This window comes from Apteryx rowi, unplaced genomic scaffold (genome assembly GCF_003343035.1).
Source record: "Apteryx rowi isolate R43461 unplaced genomic scaffold, aptRow1 scaffold_406, whole genome shotgun sequence".
Lineage (NCBI taxonomy): Eukaryota > Metazoa > Chordata > Aves > Apterygiformes > Apterygidae > Apteryx > Apteryx rowi.
In genome coordinates this window covers 465,256-482,894 of record NW_020450588.1, presented here as the reverse complement: position 1 = coordinate 482,894, position 17,639 = coordinate 465,256, and the positions used below count along the sequence as shown (strand labels likewise).

Here is a 17,639-nt window from a genome sequence, read left to right as displayed (position 1 = left end):
CATACATACCTTAATAACTTAGGCTATTCTTTGACTATTACACAGCCAGACAGCATCTTGCTTCAGCTGTGAAATTATACTGCAGCCCTAAACTATATATTCAACATTCAGACAGTTGCTTTATTGGTTCAAATGCTTTTTTGTTTTGGCTTTAGAACCTATGACCCAGCATTAGCTGCTTGTATTGCCACTTTCTATGAGTTAAGAGTTATTGTCTTACTTAAATGACAGTTCAAATACGGAGCCTCCGCTGTCATTGCAAATTGCAAGCGTCGGGTCATCTGTAAACTGAGCACATAATTAGATTAAAACTTGCACTAAGAAATAAACTACCAGAAAAAATGTCTAGAAGAATGTATGCTACTGTGCTATTAACAGAACACAAATGTACCTTCCTTGTATCTACCAGAAAGACACCTTTAACATGTAGTGTGGAGACAATTACTGACTTTTTTATGATTTGTAAGAGATACAGGTTTTGCTTTTCACCCTCATCCCTCCAACAAGCTTTATTGCTAGATTTTACTACCAAAGTCCCATTACTTTCTATCCCGGCTTAGGACTATAGCATACCAAAACCCATGTTACCACTAGAACAGCTCAACTCTCTGATGGGAGGGGTCCACACAAAAGCAAAGCCACACACAAAATCAGAAATGAGTATCTATGTGTGAGGACAATATTATGGTGAACAAGAAGCCACATCCAGAGAAGATGAGTGTTGACTAACACCAAGTGTAGATACCCAACAGTCATTTGCTAGCTTATCTTGAGTTGGTGAGAATGAATGCATCAGTCTTGTGTTGTTAAATAGAGTCTTAAATTTTACAATTGCCATCTATCACGCCATACCTAATAGATGAATTTTCTTTCAGCCCAAACCCTCCCCAAAAGGTTATTTGAGAAGAAGCCACTTCATACACTTCAAACTCACATAAGTCTAAGATGGTCAAGCCAAGTATCCAGTTCAAACCACTGCAAGTTTTAGAGAAATGATATTTTAAAATAACTAATCCTTCATAGATTTTGCCATGAGAGAGGGGAGTCAAAACAAACTCAGTTGTCCCCTACAACTCACAGCCAATGCTGTGATTTCAGCTCTCAAGACTTTCAGTTTCTTTTCTTAAATAGGATTTCTGCTCATTTTTCTCACCTCTGGATATTACTGCCATATAACTCCTAGGTAGCTGTTCTTATCTGTAAATCTAAAAGTACTATACAAAAAAGGACAATAAATCTGACTGAACATGAGCCTTTGAAAAAGGTGGTATTCAAGGAGTACATGGTGTTTGTTACCTTGATGTGCAAGATGGCTGTTCCTGGGGGATGAGCATCTGTTATTGATCGTAGCAGCTTCCCACTGGCCAGATCCCACATTGTGATCTGCAGACAGATTTTTCTCAGTACAAATGTTTGCTGCCAAGTTCTCCCCATCACCTTGTGTGTTAGTATATTAGTAAGTTTCTATATTCCCAACAGCATCCTGGGTTAACAGGTCTTTACATCAAAGAAAAGTGATCTGTGACTTGTTCCTAACTTACGTTTATAAGCAGTTTACTTTGCCTGCCTGTACTTTTTTGACAAGCCATCTTCGCAGCTCTGAATTACCTCCTTGTGTCAAAGCCCTCAGCATCTGCCCAAACACACTCGCTTCATAGCTATCTGTCTGATAACCCAATTAAAGAGCACAGGATAACTTTGCCACAGCATACCACTGTTCAAAGTGGTTCAATATATTTCCCTCTCTCACAGAAAGAGTGAACAATTAAACATTCTGTGCTAATAACCATTAGCGAAACTCAAGCATCTCCAAGACTACCACGAACCTGTGAATCCTCTGCTCCTGCATTTGCCAACCATAACAGGTTATCAGGAGTATACAATCTGGTTTTCTTGGCTTGCTCTTGGAAATTAAATGCAAGCAATTTCTCAACTAAGAAACAAGAAGCCCCAAACTGCTTACTGCAGTATTGAGGAACAGTTGGCCCAGAAGAGTTGAAATTACAATTTGAATCAAACTTTTTACTGGAAATACCATTTAATATGGTTCTATGAATCATCTGTCAAAGTGTTACTGACCAGCCAATTCAGAACTGCCACGCTAATATATTTTATCTGAGTACCATTTAAAAAGGGCCACTGCTCTGCATGGATAAAATCTGTATTTCTACATGTGCTGGAGCAGTCTGTCATTTAGCCCTATCACAGGCACTGGAGTGTGTTTTATCCAGTATAAAGGTGAGAGCTGAAGGAGCAAAGGGAAATGAAACTAAAAGAAACATAACGCAGCCTTCTTTCAATTTCATGGTCCTAAATTTTATCAAGTTAACTTCTATCCAGCTAGTTTTAGTCCCATAACTTTTGTTCAGGAATTGCTATCTTTCTTTAGGTCCAGAGAAGGGGCATAAAATGACAACAGAAGATTCAAACCCTTCTTCCCACAGTTCAAGAAGCTACGTCACTTCGGTAATACAAAGGAATTAAGGATTCAGAAGCCATAAACTCTGGGGCTAGATCTGAATTTGAATAAACACCTTCCAAGTCATCACCACAGTAAAAACTAGCTTTAATTTCAAAGCATAGATCTTATAAACTGACCTAGAAAGACTAAGGTGGTTGTACTGATGGGCACATTTTATTTGATCAGGAGTAGGACTTTCCTACATCATGACCAGCAATGATGAATTAATTCCTTGACCGCATTCCGTATCACCCTTTTCCTTCCCAGAAACCTACCCTAACCCCTTTGTCTGGCCGGCTCACTGTCTGCAGGAATCGGCTGGCCCTGGGCAGGTCAAGCCATGCACGCTGCTTCTCAGCACAAGAACAATCAACGAACAGCTACATATTGCGTGCACTCAGCTGGGATCCGTTGTCGCCTCCGGACCATATAAAGACAGTTTCTCGGTAGCAGTCTGCAGAAGGACACAGCRCTAGACAAGTCTCATCCTGCAGGAATTACCTGTCCTTTTGCAAAGCCGCACAGGAGCCTCGAGCAGTCGTTGTTGATACTGAGAGCAGAGATAGCCCCATACTGAGCCCCAATAGCAGTGCTGCCCAGGCAAAGCCGAAGAGCCTGGTTTTGATCTAGAACAGAATAATTAGTGAGAAGTTAAACAGAGAGTCATGATTAAAATCAATATCATGCAATCATTTACATATACAATTCACTTGGCATATATTTACTATTCTTAGGCTTATAGTTAAGCTCCTAAAGAAGAGTTTACAGGATCAGGGCACAAGTTAGTACAGAGATAGTGTGACACTGTCTCACGTGGAAGTACAAAAATTGTTTTAGAAAATACAAAACAGGCACAGGGCACATGGAAATCAAAAGGAATCACATGCTGAATGAGAAGCTACTATAAAAAAAAAATCAAAGCAATATCTAGTTTTCCTTTTGCTATTCTACAGTGATGTTTATTTAAGTGGGAGTAAGGAAGATGACAAAAAATTAATTCTACTTTCAAAGTCTTGTACTTCTTTACGTTGATTTGAACATCACCTACCAAAACGCTGTGTTGGGGATCTGTAAGTACAGCTTTAAATAACTTTTATTGCTTGGGTTTGCTGAAAAAGCTGGAGTAAAAATGAACTGGTGTCCCCAAAGCAATGGCACAGTCAAAATACTCTATCAGTTCTAGCGCATATACTTCTTTCTTTAAAGGAAACAGCAGTGATCAACACGGTAACAAAACTTCCTTTCAGGAGACACAGGCTACCGCAAACGAGGTGCTAATGCCTACAGAACCTCCTATGAGACAGGACTGCTACGTACAGACATATCCCGTCTGCTGCTCTGCACAACAGGCACCTCTCTTCTAAGCTGTCAAAACTTTTCATCACAAGAAAGCGAAAACAGCTTTGTACAAATGTTACACTTAAGACATTATAAATGGTAATAAGCCTCTGCCTGCCTTTGGCACACTGTTCACGAACAGCTCAGAAAACAAACGCTCTAGAGCTGCTTTTTCACTCCTCTCTTCATTTTCTTGTTGCTTTAGAGTGACTGAGGAAGGAGAAAAGATGCTTTGTGAGGATTCTTGGAATATGGACCAGGGAAATGAATACATATTGGAAGCATCACCATAATATTGTGTGCATGCATTGCACCTTGAGCATAGAAGGGGAATGACAGAGTCCAGGGGAACGGAGAAGAGTCGAACAGCAGAAAAACCCTGGAGGAAGTGCCCAAGGCAGAGAACACGCTTCTCCATAAAAATTGCAGCTTAGTTAGCAAAGCGCTAGATGTGAAACAGAGCACGTAGGTATCTCTTATTTTCTCCATACAGATGCATTTCTGTAGCATGGACAAATTCATGGCTGAGCACACAGTGGGGTTCACCTTTCAAACTCTGCCGGCATCAGGAGACATTAGCAGGAGTGACAAACCCTGGCAAGAAGAGGAGTATCTGAACCCACAGACTGTTCTAAAGCACTGTTTGGGAGGGGGAGAAACAAGCTAGGATCAAGTTAAAATACTTTTTCCACTCTATTCTTTGTTTTCCTGTATCTATCTTGATAAACTTCTCTGGTGTATTAAATACTGGCCCAGAAGAAAGTAAAAAATCCTCTTTTCCTGCAAAGTCTGGATAGTGGTAGCAGAGGGGTGGGGATAGAAAGGGCGTAACAAACACCACTCATCCTGCACACCAGATGAGACAGAGTGCTGTGGCAGGGACAGGAAGAGCCTGCTCTGTGCTGCAAATGCAAAAGGAAGGTTCAAATACGGAAAACAATGTTAGCTTTGATTTAAAACACGATGAAAGTAGCGGTCAAGAGGAAACCATGTGTTATGGGTGCTCAGAGGCAACAGGATTCTTGTGATTTCTGAAGAACTCTGCTCTTGAAATCTGAGGGAGGAAAAGAAAGGGGTCTTTGTTTGACCATATCAATGACAGCTGTCATTTCTCCATCAGATGACAAGCTGCCCAGGCAGTTCTGGAAGAGGCCACCTGTCCTACAAGCGCTCCTGCCCCGCTGTGCTCCTCAGCAAGCTGCCCAGCACGGCAGCCGATGCTGCAAGGAGAAGGGAGCATCTCCCCTTTCTTCCTTCGCAATACGGCTTATGCCAAACACAGAACAGGGGGGTTGCATTTTCAAATGGGAACAGGCTTTTGCTTGTTCGTGCTTTAAAGTCTTCCATAAAGATGTTATTCTGCTGCAAGAAACATTCAGTTAAGTTACAGGTGGATGAAAAATTTTCACAGTCAGTCAAAAACTGTGTAAAACACTACTTTTCATCAGCTTTCCAAATTAACATGACATGCTTAAGACAAAGTCCTCTAAAAGCCAAACAGCATGTGAGGGTTCAAGCTGGCTGATTATACATGTACAGAAGCAGCTCTGAAAGCTGTGACAGTCACACAAGTCGCTGTTTAAATAGAGATCCAAGTTTTATAAGCCTTAACGCTCATGTTTAATTAAGCAAAGGATGTATACAATCCAAGGGACTACACTGCTGTCCACTGCCCTCATTAAATACATAAGAGGAACAGGGAGCCAGAACTGCTTCAGTATCACCACAGCGAGAAATTAGTCGAGAAGGATGCAATTCATTGCACTCGCCACTCAAGCACAACGCAGCCATCCTGGAGGCCACTCTGACACTGCGGAGCTACTGCAGTCCAAAACGCCTTCTCCAGGGGGCCAGGTTTACTCCTTCAGCCACCACCTCTCTTAGAAAGCACAAGACACTGTAAACACTTCAAAAACAAGGACATTGCTCTGCATACAGTTCTCCTTACTGGGATAAGATGAAAGCAAGAGCCGTGTGACGGAAATAAAAATCATTCTTTGCTATGCTACTAGAAAATGCCTTGACACTACTGTGACAGTCACACATGGAACAGACTAGAACAGGTAAAGCAGCAAGATACACACACACAAATTAAATGCTTTGTACAACTCCAGCTATTCCTTCCTAAGGACGTGCCCGTTGTATGCCTGAGCTGCACTTTCAGAGTTGAGAAATAACAACTTGGAAAGCTAATCACAGAGAAACGTGTGCCAATACTTGTTCGTGTTTACAGCCAGTGAAAAGATGACACGCACTCAGGAGCAGTTAGATTTTTTTTTTTTAAACTAACGACAAATAAGATCAGATGAAATTGCTTCCAAAGACAAAGCAAGCTGCCTGAATCAATCAGCTCCTATTAATGAGATGGTAGAGTGATAACAACAGATTAAAGCAAAAGGTTATAAATGCCGAGCTGAGGATTTTCAAGATGAATATCATCAGCTTTGAATTAAGGCACATTTAAGTTTAAGCATAAAAAGCTTAGTGCACATACTTGAAACATGTGTGGCTATCAGTTATCAGAAAATATTTTTGAATTCGTACTTTAAATAAAATAGTTCCCCATCTTTAAAATTTCCAGCTGTAACTATTGGCATTACTCTCAACAGTCTGAAGTCAAAACTAGATGGCATTTTGATATAGCTCTACAAAAAAGAATAAAGTACATGAATAAGTCACCTCTACAGAACAGCAGAATACTGGAACAACCATAACRTTCCAGAAGCGTTTACTTCTTGCAGAAGTATCATATCACATTAAGTTGTAAGAACCACTATACATAGTTCGAATGAGCTCTAAAACATCTACTTTTAAGTCTTTTATACAAAGCAAGGCAGAGGTAAGGCACACGTGTCAATACTGATGTCTCCTTCAAGATTACCTTCTTGAACAAAGGTTTTCCCAAATTTAAAAGACTTGCTTTGTTTCCTGAAGAATCGCTCAAATATTACAATTTTTAAGATTAGATCCTTTCCTCCCACCTTTATTAGTATAGTATGGTAGCAGTAAACACTCTCCCAGGAAGCACCCTTCTTTGGGCCTGGGGAACGGGAGGACAACAGACAGCACCCAGCCATGGGGAGCTGATGGATCAGGCTGCAGACACCATCACTCTTGGTAACAGAACAGCTGTCCCCGAAACCAGGACTTGCTGAACCTCCCCCCTGCCCTCAGACTGAGCCAGTAAATTGATTACTCAGAGCAGGGGTTAAGTCACACCGCCTGCAGCCACCTGCATCAGAAACCCGGTGCTCCCTCCCCAGATGCAGGACCGGGACACAAGCAGGGGTCTCCCAGAGTTTCTGGCCCGTGGCTCTCTGAACCGATACCTCTCACCAGTCTGAAGAATCACGCTGCTCCTCTGCAGTGCCGTTATTTATCAGCTCTCGGGGGGGAGAGCTGGATGCTGATTTCACAGAAAAGCCTTACTTCATCCTGCCCTGAAACACCACCTGCAAACAGCTACACAGGTGTCCTACCTCAAAGCATTATAAACAGCACATTTACCTGTTCCCCTGCTGTTCCCGCAGGAGAAATTTGGAAGAGTATAACACACATGCATTCAAAACCAATTCCCAGGTTGGCCAGCAGCACTATCTATTCACTGGTTACAGCGCTGCCTCACACACTGCGTAGCCGGCATCTTAAGCTCTGACAGAGTAACCGAGCGCACCAACATGCAAACTGGGCAAGACGAGAGCTGTTCATGCAGGATGAGTGCACAGTGCAGCATTACTGTACCTTTTCCTGTTCAGTCCGCACAGAAAGGGTCAAAAGAGGAAAGAAAAAGCCAGAAATCAATATAAAGGAAAGGAGTCAAGAACAGCACACGTGATAATCAAAGCCCAAGAGAACCTCCAGATTTTGCTGATAGTGTTTTCTTTTGYTAACACCTCGTCTTTTGATTTATTCAAGTAACTGAGAGAATGCTGTGAGAGCGAGCATTTTAAAAATGAGTGGCTTAAAAAGCATATGGAGTCACTGCAGAAAAATGAGTTTTTACATTTTGACCTCATTGTACTGAAGACAAAAAAGAAATATGAAAGGAAATAATACCGGGAGTTTACAGTGACATACCTGGTACAAGTATTTTCAACAGTTGTCACCAGCCAGACAGCCAATTCCACATCAACTTTAAAAAACACCAATGACAACGGTCCCCAAAATAGAGTTTTAATGATGATGTTAGGTACCTACAGTACCCATTTTCTCAAGATATCATGCTATCCCTCCACCCCAACAAAGACTCAGGACAGTAACCGTAAGTTTTACGGCCAACAGAGAAAATAAATCATTCACACTAATCAAAACAAGTTTAGCCATACAGAAATTTTCTGTCCAGAAGGTAAAATATCCATGTAAAGTGGTACATTTCAGTGAGTTCTGTCTAAGGGCTAGGTTTTGAGTAGGGCAACAAGCCCTTAGGTCTTCTAGAAAAATGGAGAAAAAAGTCTTTACAAATTCGAAACATTATTTGCTCATTGTTACACACTTGCTAGGAAGAGCACTTCTCACACTCTAGCTATTAACGCTCAAAGAAAAATCATGACATGGATTATTTGTTCAATGTCACAATAATCAACCTCCAAACAGGATTTCCCTCATTTATATAAATAATCCTCCAAATGAGTACAGTACCGGGAATCAGATATGAGCTAAAGGTCATATTGCTAAGGCACAGAAAACTGTCACTATCCAGATGGGCTAACAAAGCATGAAGCAGAAATTAAACTGCCTGAAAGGCAGGTAAAAGATAAGAGAGCCAAACTCTCTTCCGTAATGGCAGATGATACATCAAAGGGCAAATCCCACAAATTGCAACTGAGATATTTAGATAGACTTCTGGGAAAACCTTCTCCCCCCAAAAGGTTGTGCAGCCCTGGAACAGGTTACCAGCAGAGTTTGCGCATGCCCGTCTGTGTGTTGGAGGATGTTTTCGATCCTCAGGAGCTTTTCAAGACGAGGCAGACAAAGCCAGGGCTGCCCTGCCCCAGCGATGGCAACAGTCCTGCTCTGAACAGGTGTCACTGGAGACCTCAGACATCCCTTCTCACCAACACTTCTGCAATGCTTTCAGAAGCCACACAGGATGTCAAAGAGTTGGCATGAGGATTCTAACCCACAATAAAAATAACGCTCTTCAAACATGAGATGTGCGATCTCAGAGCTGTCCCCATTCAGAAGACTGCTAATTTTTCAAGAGCCAGCAGAAGCATTCCAAGAAAAGCAGAATGAAAGTTACCCAAGTCTTCCTTAAAAAAGACAAAGTAGACAAGTCGAGCGGTACAGATGGACTCAGAGAGGAGACAAATGAAGTAGCTACATAAAGCCAAACGCACGGAAGAAAAAAAAGAAGGATTAAAAAATTTGTTAATGATACAAAACCACACAAGGAAATTAAAAAAAAATTTAAGACCATGCCAGATTCAACCAGAATAAGGTCCTACATTTTGCAGGCCAAAAGCATTTATGTTTCCATTACAGTATAAGCCACGCACACAGCTTTTAAAGCTTCAGGGAGTAAGTCTCATCCTAATTAACAGATCTAGGAAAAAAGATGTTTTCATAAGAAAAAGTAGTAAAATTAATTGGCCTACAGATAGGAACTGCTGGTTTAAATTACAGAACAAGAACCAAATCAAGAACACTAATCCTCTTTTTTTGTATGAGAAGGCCTTCAGCAGGCATATGCTGCAGGGTCTTGTCCCTTTTCCAGGCAGATCTGACAGAGCTGGGATGAACACAGAAGTTCAGTTACGGAACTGGAAGATATTAAAGTGTCCAGGGAGAATTCCCGCCTTTATCCAAAACAAAGTTGGATGACACGCTGTACATTTCTCATTACCTTTAAATTACCGGGTGGACAGAAAGAGTTAGGTTGGAAAGGAGTTCTGGAGGTCTCTAGTCCAACCCCGCTGCTCCGAGCCAATGAGATAAGCTTACTCAGAGCCTTGTCCTGTTGAGTTTTGAATATCCCCAAGGAGGGAGATTCCACAACTTCTCTGGACCCCTGTTCCAATACTTCACCCCCCTCATGGTGAATTTTTTTCCCCCTAATCTTTAATAAGAATTTCCCATGTTGCAACTTGAGTCTACTGCCTCTTATCATAAGGCTATGCACCTTCAAGGGTGTCTGACTATCTTCACTCTACCTTCCCATAAAGCAGTAGAAGATAGCAACAAGATCTTCCCTCAGACAACTCCTCTCCAGGCAGAATAAACCCGATTCTCTCAGCTTCTCTTCATACATCATGTACTTCAGTCCTCTAATCAACTTGGAGACCCTCCACAAGGCTCACTCCAGAACATCAATGTCTTTTTTTGTACCGATCAGCCAAAAACTGGGCACAGTAATTCAGACGTGGTCCCACAAGTGCAGAAGAGAGGGGAACAGTCACTTTCCTCAACCCACTGAATGCACTCACGATAACATAGCCCAGTACGCGGTTGTATAAACAGGTTCTTTATATATTTCAGTAGATCAGAAAGCTTCAAGGCCCTGTTGCAAGTACTCACAGAAGTGCTTCAAAGTATTAACATTTATTTTAATAAAAGCCATGGAACTTTCAAATAAGGAGAAGGTGACACTGTGTCAAGCTTTCTAAAGGCATGAGATGAACGGGGTAACTACAGACTATACCGCCTAAAAGAGATCATTGCCACAATCATAGTAAATCCAAGACTAATCAAAAGCATAACAGAGAAAACTTTGTTTAAACACACCTGTGTTCTGAAAAACAAAAAAATCCCAAAAACACGCAACAACAAAAAAACCCTACAAAAATGCATCAACCGAAGCATTAAGCATCTTGGACATTTAGGCATTCAGTGGACCATCTCTTAAGCTGGGCTTGACGCAGAAAAAAATCACTACATGAAGATCAGAAGAATGATCTCAAGCACACGATTCCCTTTACATGTTTATGCAGATTCCTGGAGCCCCTTCTGCAGTGGAAGATGCTAAAACAATACCCGTTTAGTTTGACACTTGCAGAGAACAGCGTCTTGTTCAAAAGGTTATAAACTTCTTTAAGTGTCCACATACAAAGACATCAACACGAAATCTTAATCATTGCAAAAATGTGTTTGAAAGAGATCTCCACGTGCTGGACAAATCTTAGAAAAAGCACAAAGGTCTACCGCTAAAAGCCCTGTAAGATCATGATTTGACTGTGGCAGATAAGAAGTTATCCATATTCAGTTTTAGCACATCCTGTAAATATTTCAATACGAGACTGAGCAAATGCCATGAAATAGTTTAATATCTAGATTCCCTGGGAAGTGAGGCTTACACTGTTGGTCTTTCCCATTCTTCTGCTGTACCCTCTCCCCCCATAACTTTTGGTTTGTTGAATAACTTCAGTCAACTTTGAGAGAAAAATGAAGAAGATAATGAAGTTTCTAAAATTGTTAGGAACTTGTTGCAGCATATACAAAAGGGACACAAGCTAGATGCCCACGGGAGCACTTCAAGAGCAGTTCTTGCCTAGTGGGTTAGCCAGATAATCAAACGACAGAGACGTAGCTCAAAAACTTTAAGGCAGGTTGGTGATACAAGAGAAAGAAAAGAATAATAGGGTGAAAGGACAGCCAGGTGACTGGGGCAATGGAGGGCCAGGGAAGAAGAAACCTATGATCGAAGTCTGCAGGTAGCCATGCTTCAGAAGTTCTGCTTCCCAAGAAGCACGTTTCACTTCAACTAATCCTTACAGCTATCAGGGCAGAGGGGAGAAGAGTGTCAATAGTGTACAAGAAGGATGTATACTGATTCTGGTTTTTACTACATGAAAACAGAGTACTTCACATTTGAACACAGAAAAACCTCTCTATACGATTGCCAGCAAGGTATGGATCATTTCAAAAGGCTAAATTCGGTCACATCAATGTGCCAAACTCCAACAAAGAAGAACTATGCAAATAAGGACAACTGAAATAATTATTTGCATTTAATTTTTTACTGAAACAAAATCACATTTAGTGCAAACAGAATATTTTAAAAACCCACCCTGAAGCTCGCTCTTTAGTTTTTTTAGTTCTTTTAGGGTTTTTTAGTTTATTTTAGGGTTTTTTTAAGCTTTAATTTTACTTACCAAAAATTAGTGCTAATCCATGGGAAGTCCCCACTGCTATCAGATTTGATGCTGCCTTAAAAAGTCATGCAGAAAGATTCAAAGTTTAGAAATATCTGTCACAAATCCACCATTTAAACTCTCTCAGTACACTCACCCAAAGTTTGCCAGAAGTGGAAGATTTAGAAGGTTATAGATATAACTATCTTCACTGCCCCCAGAAACCAGATTTTTCATGCTGCTTCTCCCACCCTTCATAACTGAAAATTATTAGCAAGGACAAGAAGGGAGATGCATTTATCAGCTGTATTAAATTACTGTTTAAACAAGTTTAAACATACTTATATGAAGACTAACTATATGATACTTGAAAATTATCTGAATACTTACTATTGCAGTGGGCAAGCCAGCATCCACTTTGTCCTAGAAAGACAGGACAAGTTATGAGAAGAGAGGCAGAGCTCCCAGCTTTATGCATGTCTCTAATTATTAGAGCTACAACATGCAAAAAAATCAACACAAGTTGCCTTTTAACAGTCCCACCAGGAACAGAAAGTGCAGAGGGAACCGCTGACTAGAAACACCCAGATGAGATGAGAAAGTGCACAGAAATGGAGAATTAATAACAGTCCTCACTGTTCACTGTACACAGCACAGACATCCAACACACAACTGCTTTCCTCTCCTCCCCTCTCCAGCATACCTCATTAGCTTCCCATTCCGGTGGCTCACCCATACCTCCAACACCACAATTAACAACTAGCTGCAGCACACTGACTTTCAGACTGTGGGTACATAATCATCACAGAAACACTCGCAGATAACTTATTTCCATTTTATTTTAACAAACGTGCCTTGCATACTTTGGAAATCACATGCTTTAGAAATCATCACCTGAACTCTGACCTCAGACAGTCAGTTTCCCCCCRGCAGTACAATCTACAGACAGGCTCTATTCCGTTCTCATTCCGTGTCAGTCAGACCCAGGCCTGTGCAAGCATGGTCCTCACTGAGCTCGGAAAGATGGATTTGTTCTATACTTCATGCAGGCATTAGATAAACTTGTTTCCAGCATCTTTAAGCAAGCAGACCAACAGCACCGTTGTTATTTTATATTAATGTTTCCCACCAGGTTTAATGATATTTAACTGCTGCAGGAAGCCAGCTAACACTTGACTCACTGCTGGTTAGAGATTACTAGGAGTAGGTTATGCACTGAACGCGCTAGTATGAACCAGAACTAATAGTGGGGGGAGGGAGATCGCACACACACCTCCACACGAGAACACATATAGATTTTACTTAATGAACGTGACCGGGAGAAAGAGACACTTACTGCTGCAGACGCTATTTGGGCAGAAATTCCTTTCAGAAGTGAGAGCCGTATAACTGATCCATGGATAGAGAGAGAATCAGGGAGTTTTTTCTTTCTAAGGAAAGAAGATAAACCAGACACATTACAGCAGAATAAAAGTTTAGAACCTTGTTTAAACCACAGCTAAACCCGAAGGTAAATTCCGCATGCACCCATATAACCCACACAGCTTCTATTCTTCTGCCTGAGGCCCACATGCACAGGGGTCAAGGGGACATGAAATTATTAGCAAAGTCTGCTGTGCATCACCGTGCCTGCATAAATTTTGTTTGAAACTCATTATTTGGGGGGGGGGGGGAACGACCCAGTCCTTCAAACAAATTTGACAATTTCAAACGTGTATCTGCAAACCTTAGAGTTTATTAATAAAGTCTGAAAGCAATACTTTTGCTCATTAATTCACCTTCCAGCAAGTCAGGAAGTTTCAGTCTTTATAGGTGGAAGTCTAAGGAAAACATGCAATCGAACATGGCTCATTAGCAGAATACAGACCACTGGGAAAACTGCAGACATCTGCTTAAGAATAACATTTAATTAAAACACAGCTGATTTGATACGAAAGGTAAATCCTTCTGTTTATGGGGAAAATGTCTTTAAAAAGGAACTAGCGTCCGGGGGACAGTTACTTTTTTAAAGAATATTTGGTATATTGTAGCACAGACACAGTAGAGGGAAATTTCATAGGGAAACTGCAATTTTGTAGCCAAGTACACAGCACTAGAAAGCCAAATTTGCAAAACTAACAGAGATAATCATTTGGTTCCTATCTCGAGAGGCACACAAGTATGTGCTTCACATATAGGCTGCAAAAACATGTTGTTCACAGCTTGTATTATGGCCAAGCACCCATAAACACTGCAACTAGCTTCACCCAAACATGACAATAATACTTCCTGGTTTCTCTGACCCCTCTGTGTGAAAGCCTGGAAAATACTCCAGTGACTCCAGGTTACATTTTGTTCAATATAAACCATCTGATTTGAAAAAGAAAGGACAGTGGGTCAGTACGCCACCACATGCCAACGTACACTGCCACACGTAGAGTGTGTTACACGCTGTGCAATTCCTCATGACAGAACAATTGCCGCTTAAGAGATGTCAAAGGCCACCTAGCACTTATAGAACATAAGGTGGCCATGGGAGTGCTCAGAGGGTAGGATCAGGCCATAATTTGAAGAACTAATGAGACGAGTCAGCAGCATTGTGGCTAACTATCACATTCCAGGCTGCTTTTAGATGACAAGATTCAAATTCCATTTACAGGAGCAACAGCAATTCACGTGCCTTTTAAAAACACTATCAACTGCTTGCAGACTCTGGAAGTCATCAGATACATCTTTAAAAGATTTTCTTAAAGCCAACCTGGTTCAAGTTTAAAGATTCCATTAAAAATCAGAGAAACTTTAATAATCCTTCCCCATAAAAGGCACTTTTTGCTCAAGCAGGCTAGCTTTCTGTGCCAAAATGAATCCCATCTCTGTCTACTCGATCCTGCAGAAATAACACTGTTCTGTCAAAAACAGCTTCACTGAAGTCCTCGCAGAACCCCCTTGAACTCCTGCGCTGTGATATAACAGCAGGAGACAAAATCCATGTGCACAGCGAGAGCATTCCTGCCCAGGTGACGGACAGACTGCATGCTCAGAGGAAAGCTCAGGCAGGAGGGAGCAGAAGGTTGCCTTAACAGGAGTTTCAACTGTTCTTAGCTTAGGATGGGCCTTCTACCCACTCAAAATAGGAGAATTCCTTTTTAACCTATATCAAGAGTGTTCCTTCAGAAATCATCTAGCCTCCCAGGTTATCAGTACTACCAGTAGTACCTTTTCAGGTGTGTCCGGTCCCCACTGTCAGAGCTTGCTACAGAAGATGTGTCATAGGAGTGCGTATCCGTGTTATCAATGTTCAAGAGAAAGGGATCCTCCAAAACAAAAGACTCTTCTTCATCATCAGTCTGAAGGAAGAGAATCACCACAACTTGCTAAACATTCACATTATCCAGCACCCTAACTGAAACGTTAGCAAAAGTCTATCAATAAAACAGAATAATCAAGAAGGGGAGGACAATGATGTATTCTCAAATACAAGAACAGAACTATTTATTATTTCACTGAACTGCTGCTATAGAGAATCTACAATTCACAATAATCACAGAAGTGCATTGAAAGGAAAGTTATTCAATCAATCTTCCTTCCCCAGATATGATCTACTCTTATTATACCTTTTCAGAAGATGTTTAGTCAGTCATTCCCATCCTGTGGTCACCAAGATGAATAGCACTGGAGTAAGACTAGAGTAAGTATTTGTCTGCACTGAACTGCGTTTTCTTCAGATTGACTCTCCAGTTTAAGACTTCCAGGATTCTACACCTGTCCTCTAAGGTGGATGTGGTTGCATCTCCTCCCAGTTTGGTACCACCCAAATTTAGTAAGTTCACTCTACCTCCAGGCAGGGCACCAGAAGGAGGACATACCCACATACCTTAGCTTTCCACAACCTCTTTTACTTGGGCAATAAACCACTGATGACTATTCCACTAGTTTCTAGACTATATCTAACTGTTTGGGATGCTTTATATCTGTATCTTTAATACAGCTTTTTAAAGGAACTGCCACCTCTCCCAAACTCCTTTTCTATTTATACTGGCTTCCCAGTAAGTCCAACCACCAATTCCCTCAGCTTGCTAAAGTCTGTTTTTTTGGAGTTTGTCTCTACTTTGCTGTCTTCCCTCTTTTTCTTCCTAAGATCATGAACTTACCCAGCRATTGTAAAGCAGGCATCAAACTGGGTATAAGTGAGACTGAAATTCAGTTCTCCCCTAGAAGATAGTACTGGCAGCATCAAACTTTGGGACAGCAAGTTACTTTTGCCACATATGTGAAACAGACAATATAAACAGAGCTGTGAACTGTCTAGTTCTTGCCTCTTCCCACACCTTAGAAATTGCCCAGAGTTCTTTGTATTTATTGCTAGCTAAAAAGAACAATGTTGTTTGACAACACTGACCTTTAATACAATGCAGTCTTCAGGTGACTACCCAAACCCAAAGCTGAACTCGCTTAAATTTGATAGAAGCCCTTTATGTTTCAGCCACAGATATTTTGACTGAAAACCAAAATTCAGTATTGCACACTGTATAGCAATTATTCCACTGAACGCACACTTTGTCATGATTTCCTGAAGCTAATGTCTGAAGTTATGCAACTTCACTTCTCAGAAAAAAATCAAGAACAGCCAATAGAGCACATGCTGCCTCCTCTTAGACCATCCCTGCGATGGAGCTGGCTGCATCTCCGATAGGCCACTCACCTCATTTAAGATGCTTTCCAACGTTGGCGGGGTATCAACTTGAGGAATGTCAAACTCCTTGTCATCGATCTGGACAACAGAAACCACAGACTGAGCTTAGGTTGCCCACTCCGCCTTCCAAACTTCCTTCTAACTAAAAGAAAAAAGCAACTATGCGTGTACCCCTTTCAATCTACCCTCTTACCAAAAAATCACTGCCATATACTAAAGATTCTCATATTCAAAATGTTTTCTCTGAAATTTGATGTTAGAAGATAGAATAAAGGTATAAATTTCAAAAAAGTAGAACAGTTCTCTGACCTCCACCCAGACCTGATGTTTCAAATGCCTTTTTCTATTTCCAGCAAAGATCCCCACTACTAATGCTACATTGCCTTTCTAATACAGACAGGCATTGATACACTGAATCTTCTCTCTGAATGGTTAGTTACAGGAGAAGAAAAAAAAGCAGATTTCTTAAACGCAAAGGTACTTTTATTTGAGACATGCAGTATCTGAACTCAGATTCTATTATAGGAGGAATACCCACCTCAGCACTTTGATCCTAACTGTATAAGTAACTAGTGCTTATCCTGTCCCCATGCACCTTAGGTATCCCAGTTGATTTAGAAACTAGCCGAGTACCTGATGTCTGATACCGTATCTTCCAAAAAATGAGATTTTAAATTCTTGACTTACCTGCTGTTACAGCAGTTTACAGTATGAGCTTCACTATTACTTGTTTCTTGCCCCACATCAGGAATTACACACGCGTGATTTCTTAACTATGAACTAAATCTAGGGGAAGCTCCCCCTAAAACTAATTCTCAGCACTAAGCACTCCTTAGACCCAGCGTAACTCCCGGACGGGACAAACAATTTGATGCAATTGCCGAACTACGAGCAGATCCCGGCTCGTGGAACCGCGTCACTCGCGGAACGACAGCTCCGGGCGCGCACCGACCCCTCCCAGCTATCGAAGCGGCCGAGGGAGGGCATCTTCCCCGCGCTCAGCCAGCCGCTCCCGCGGGCACACCGCAGCGCCACCACAGCCGCGGGGGGCCGCGCCGGGGACCAACGGCCGCCAACGGCCGCCGCGCGCGCCCGACCC

The 17,639-nt window shown here is 41.6% G+C and overlaps 1 protein-coding gene across 3 annotated transcripts in view; it reads right to left on the bottom strand.

Moving 5' to 3' along the window:
• VPS8 (VPS8, CORVET complex subunit) overlaps positions 1-17,639 on the bottom strand; it is a 94,375-nt gene that overhangs the window by 65,495 nt on the left and 11,241 nt on the right. For 2 of the 3 annotated variants that reach the window (XM_026075571.1, XM_026075572.1), the window contains exons 1-9: positions 17,228-17,277; positions 16,550-16,618; positions 15,064-15,194; positions 13,205-13,298; positions 12,259-12,291; positions 11,890-11,944; positions 2,963-3,087; positions 1,297-1,383; positions 221-288 (exon numbers count right to left, since the gene is read on the bottom strand). In XM_026075571.1, coding sequence (XP_025931356.1) covers positions 221-288; positions 1,297-1,377 — 149 coding nt within the window. In that variant the 5' untranslated portion in view covers positions 1,378-1,383; positions 2,963-3,087; positions 11,890-11,944; ... (3 more) ...; positions 16,550-16,618; positions 17,228-17,277. Of the gene's footprint in view, positions 1-220; positions 289-1,296; positions 1,384-2,962; positions 3,088-11,889; positions 11,945-12,258; positions 12,292-13,204; positions 13,299-15,063; positions 15,195-16,549; positions 16,619-17,227; positions 17,278-17,639 lie in introns of those variants that run through there. The other variant, XM_026075574.1, reaches the window with a different exon arrangement.